The sequence below is a fragment of the Priapulus caudatus genome, unplaced genomic scaffold, assembly GCF_000485595.1.
Source record: "Priapulus caudatus unplaced genomic scaffold, Priapulus_caudatus-5.0.1 Scaffold106, whole genome shotgun sequence".
NCBI classification, from domain to species: Eukaryota; Metazoa; Priapulida; class Priapulimorpha; order Priapulimorphida; family Priapulidae; genus Priapulus; species Priapulus caudatus.
Genome location: NW_014577167.1, coordinates 180,871 through 185,566, shown reverse-complemented (window position 1 = coordinate 185,566; position 4,696 = coordinate 180,871). Strand labels below are relative to the sequence as shown.

Sequence of the window (4,696 nt, the reverse complement as noted above, 5' to 3'; positions counted from 1 at the left end):
ATGTACTGTGTACGATTTGAGCTCAAGTTGGTTGCGTTACGCGTAGTAAATCGTAGGTATTATAAGGCTAGTAAATGACGAATTTCCCTTGTTTATTGTTGTCACACTCCTCCCTATTATGTACTCCTGATGTATATGCGTGTATATATATATAAGTAAAATCACACAAAAACCCATGTAGATATGTAGAATAGGCTGTTAAATTTTAATCAACAATTTTTCGAGAATTATCTCTCTTCATCAGGCCGAAAATACGAAAACGAAAATACCATATATATACAATATATATAAATAAATAAATAAATATATATGTGTGTGTGTATGTGTGTGTGTTCATATTTCTTTTGTGCAGGTAATGTTTCATGTGAAAGGCACTAAAAAGAATGCAGTCACGGCAGAGGCAGCGCCGTCTACTGCAGCCGACAAAGCCAAAGCTGAATTACACAATGATTGTTACAATGAGCTGGTGGTTTGTGCCAGAAACATAGCTCTCGAGCTGTCAATGAACTGGAAGAACATCTATAAGTACGTAGCGCCTTCGATCAACGTAAATTCTGATATTTGGCTATATTTTTTTTAGTAATGATTAAATCTGAGATTGTGGCTTAAACAAAGTTAAAAAGCTTTTACAAACAAATTAATTACCTAGTTATATTCATTTGATTTGTCATAGTAGGAGTTTCAGTGAAAACATGCCTGTATGGATTGTACCCATGTTCGGATTCATGCGCTAGACCACATAAAATAATACTCTGATTGAATTCACATGCCTTCCTTGCTAGACCTCTGCTATGTGATTTACTGTAAATGCTCTCATAAAAAAATCAAGATATCCCGCTGTCACAGAATTTCAATGTACCAACCCAAATAGAACAGTAGATTATCAATGTGCACGTGGTTCTTTTTTACAAGTCCGGATACTCTGAAGGAGATGTCACAGCGTCTTCCAGCCGCAGAGGAGGAGATGAAGGAGGTTACTGGTGTCACGGATACCAATTACCGTCGCTACGGTTACCGATTCCTCGAGATCACACTGCAGTATATGGCCAAGCTGACACGTATGTACATTATCATGAAACACGTTAGAAAAAGCAAGAGAAGTGGATAGCAGTCAAAGTGGGAGCTGAAGGCAAGAGGCGAAAATTGGAAAATAAGTGGGAGGACATTAGTGAGGGAGAGAGACAGGGTCAACGTTCATACATGTCATATTGCTTACAATAGTTGTATCTACACCGTCTAATGGTATGAATCCAGTCGTTCAGTAACTGTACTCTTGCATGCTATACCTTTGTGTTATATCTGTCGGTGTGGCATATATAATCGAATTAAACAGAATTATGGACAAGAAAATAATATGTTTCAGTTCTTGATGATGACTTCACGGCGGGCACCGGTGATGACACGTTTGCACCCAACGACTTTGCTTCTCCCTACTTTGATGGCCCACCCGAGCACTCGAGTGTGTTCACGGGAGGCGGGCGGCAGGGAAGAGGTGGTGGCACTAAAAGGAAGCGGCGAGGTGGTGGTGGAGGTTTCAGGAAAGCCAAGCGACAAAAGGCAGCGACTTCCACGGAGCAGGGCAATAAGACAAAGTACAACAAACGTCGAGGAGGAAGCGCAAACCACACACCCGTAAAGTAAATACATTTCATTTCAAATAAGTTTACAAAAATGATAACGAAACTCTAGAACAATTCTCACTCATTTTGCAAGATGTGGTTTAAACTTACTGTCAACAGTGGTCAACTTGCTCACTGTCAGCATACTATAATGCTGCTAATTGCTTTCTAGTGGTCCAGTTTTATGCAAGATCTAATAGTACGTAGTTTGCATTCGACTCTTATTCAACAAATACTTCGCATTGTGTAAGTTATCTGGATGTCGTTCCTTGCAGTGGCGAGCGGTCAGGTGGGTGGCTGTCAAAGCAGCAGCCTGGTAGAGGAGCTGCATCAGGAAGAGTGGCAGCAGCACGTCCTGGTTTGATGCCGATGCCTGCGACAAGACGACCGCCAGCCAACGCGCGTCCATTCCTCAAAAGCCTGAAGGACTTCATCTGACCACTGGCTAATACTCGGTCAATACCTGAGCAGCATGAAGAACAATGTCCAAGAGCATGTCGTAATGCAACGTGTCTACGAAGTGGATCTCTGTGAATCACAAGAATATGTATATAGGCTTTTTTATTTGCCATTTTTTTAAACTGTTTTTACATTGCATCGTCTCTAGAATGTGTAATAGATTTAATTTGTATTTATTAGGATTATGTTTACATTGTCATCTTTTGTCTGTTTGTCAAACTGAATCGATGCGTAGTAATATTTGATTATGATTGCTTAAATTATTTATTAATACACTATTGTTTTATGTATAACTAAAATGTGTACAAGAGAAAACAGTAAACTGAAAATTACTTTGTAAATGTTTAATTTTCAACAAAGCTATCTTGGTAAATCACGGGAATATTCTATACATAAATATTTGGGAAATGTTAGTGAGCGTGCCAGAAAAATTACTGCCAATTGAAAAGTTAAACCATGCATAATCGGTAAAACTTTTTACTGTCTGGACATCATTCTTATAATAGAAGCTAGCTGCGATGGTATATTATTAGGTTCACCTCAAATCTAAAGTGATAAGGGAACATTTATAACATTTATAACAATGCGAGCTTTTCACTAACGCATCTGCAAATCCATGAACACTGGCATGACGTTGGCAGCGTGTAACCATGCAACGACCAATATTCCACATCCAGATCTCGTGACTGCACCAGCAACTACCCACACACCTACAGCGGTACATATATGCGTTCTTTAACAACTCGGCAAACGAATAAGATCGGCAGGGGAGGGCAAACTTGTTTAGCTCGACGTGGCTTTGGCTTTCGTCTCCTCGTGCGCCCTGATCCTTGCCTCAAGCTCGGGCCGGTAGTGGCGCACGAGGCCCTGCACGGGCCACGCGGCGCCGTCGCCCAGCGCGCAGATCGTGTGCCCCTCAATCTGCTTACTCAGTTCCCAGATCATGTCGATCTCGCCGACCTGGGCGCGGCCGTCGACGAAGCGCCACATGATCTTATCGAGCCAGTCGACGCCCTCGCGGCACGGCGTGCACTGGCCGCAGCTCTCGTGCTTGTAGAACTGCATGAGGCGCGCGATGCAGCGAATGATGTCGGCCGACTTGTCCATGACGATGACGGCGGCAGTTCCGAGCGCCGTCTGCGCCTCGACGAGCGCGTCAAAATCCATCATGACGTCGTCGCAGACGTGCTTGGGGATGAGCGGCGTCGACGAGCCGCCGGGGATGACACCGAGCAGGTTGTCCCAGCCTCCGCGCACGCCGCCCGCGTGCTTGTCGATGAGCTCCCGCAGCGGGATCGACATGCTCTCCTCGACCGTGCACGGCGCGTTCACGTGCCCCGAGATGTTGTACAGCTTCGTGCCCGTGTTGCGCTCGCGGCCAAACGACGCGAACCACGCGGCGCCGCGGCGGCAGATCGTCGGCGCCACGGCGACCGTCTCCACGTTGGCGACCGTCGTCGGGCAGCCAAAGACGCCGACGTCGGCTGGGAACGGCGGCTTCAGTCGCGGCTTGCCCTGCTTGCCCTCGATCGACTCGATGAGCGCCGTCTCCTCGCCACAGATGTACGCGCCGGCGCCGCGGTGGATGTAGACTTCAAAGTCGTAGCCGGAGCCGCACGCGTTCTTGCCGACGAGGCCAGCCTTGTACGCCTCGTCGATGGCCACCTGCAGGCTGACGGCCTCGTTGTAGAACTCGCCGCGGATGTAGATGTAGGCGGCGCGCGCGCCCATCGAGTGGCCGGCGACGAGGCAGCCCTCGATGAGCTTGTGCGGGTCGTGCCGCATGATGTCGCGGTCTTTGCACGTGCCCGGCTCGCCCTCGTCGGCGTTGACGACGAGGTACTTGGGCCGCGTGTCCGGCTTGTTCATGAAGCCCCACTTCATGCCGGTGGGGAAGCCGGCGCCCCCGCGGCCGCGGAGACCCGACTGCGACACTTCCTTCAGAATCCAGTCCTTGCCCTGAGATCAGAAGCACAATTTTTAATCAATGCCTGATATGTGATGCGCAGAACCACGAGTTGTGATACATCTTCGGTTTAAGACACGTCACAGAAGCGAAATTATAATTTGAATGGCATTCTGCCGGATTTGAATTGGGTTAGTTGCTCGAGCATGTGCCTAGTACGCGCAATGTTTAACCACTGTAACGTTGAATTATGAGTTCATGTACAAATGATGAAGTAGAAATCCAAACTTGTGTCTTTAACTGCATAAACTTTAATATCTGGGGTCAGTGAAGTTAGCTCCCAGTTCCCAGTTCCCATGTACGTGTTGAATGTGACAATATGGTAATAGCAAATAGCTAAAAAAAAGAAGATAACTTGACTTTGCGTTGCATTTGGGGCAGAAAGGTGTTTCCACCAATCCACCGGGCTAGAAACAATGAAAAACAATCTCTACTATTTGCAAAGTGTTCGAGCACTACTTGATCTTCATGTATACGTGGGTCCACACTCTATTTGTGGTGGCTATAAGGATTTCTGTGGGTGCAAAACCTATTTGTTGTGGCTACAATTTTTGTTGTACCACAGTCTATTTCTCTGCATTTCCTGTCAGACGTAAGTGGTTTATATTGAGCTCAGGGAAGTTAGCTCCTAGTTCCCAGTTCCTTATTCGAA

General features: G+C 46.5%; 2 protein-coding genes across 8 annotated transcripts in view; one reads left to right on the top strand and one right to left on the bottom strand.

Moving 5' to 3' along the window:
• LOC106805227 (Bloom syndrome protein homolog) overlaps positions 1–2,338 on the top strand; it is a 17,881-nt gene extending 15,543 nt beyond the window's left edge. For all 5 annotated transcript variants that reach the window (XM_014806741.1, XM_014806739.1, XM_014806740.1 and 2 more), the window contains 4 exons: positions 353–525; positions 913–1,058; positions 1,364–1,637; positions 1,895–2,338. In XM_014806741.1, coding sequence (XP_014662227.1) covers positions 353–525; positions 913–1,058; positions 1,364–1,637; positions 1,895–2,057 — 756 coding nt within the window. In that variant the 3' untranslated portion in view covers positions 2,058–2,338. The remainder of the gene's footprint in view (positions 1–352; positions 526–912; positions 1,059–1,363; positions 1,638–1,894) is intronic.
• A 69-nt stretch (positions 2,339–2,407) lies between these two features.
• The window catches only part of LOC106805230 (NADH dehydrogenase [ubiquinone] flavoprotein 1, mitochondrial-like), an 8,922-nt gene continuing 6,633 nt past the window's right edge, over positions 2,408–4,696 (bottom strand). For all 3 annotated transcript variants that reach the window (XM_014806746.1, XM_014806747.1, XM_014806748.1), the window contains exon 4: positions 2,408–4,037. In XM_014806746.1, coding sequence (XP_014662232.1) covers positions 2,862–4,037 — 1,176 coding nt within the window. In that variant the 3' untranslated portion in view covers positions 2,408–2,861. The remainder of the gene's footprint in view (positions 4,038–4,696) is intronic.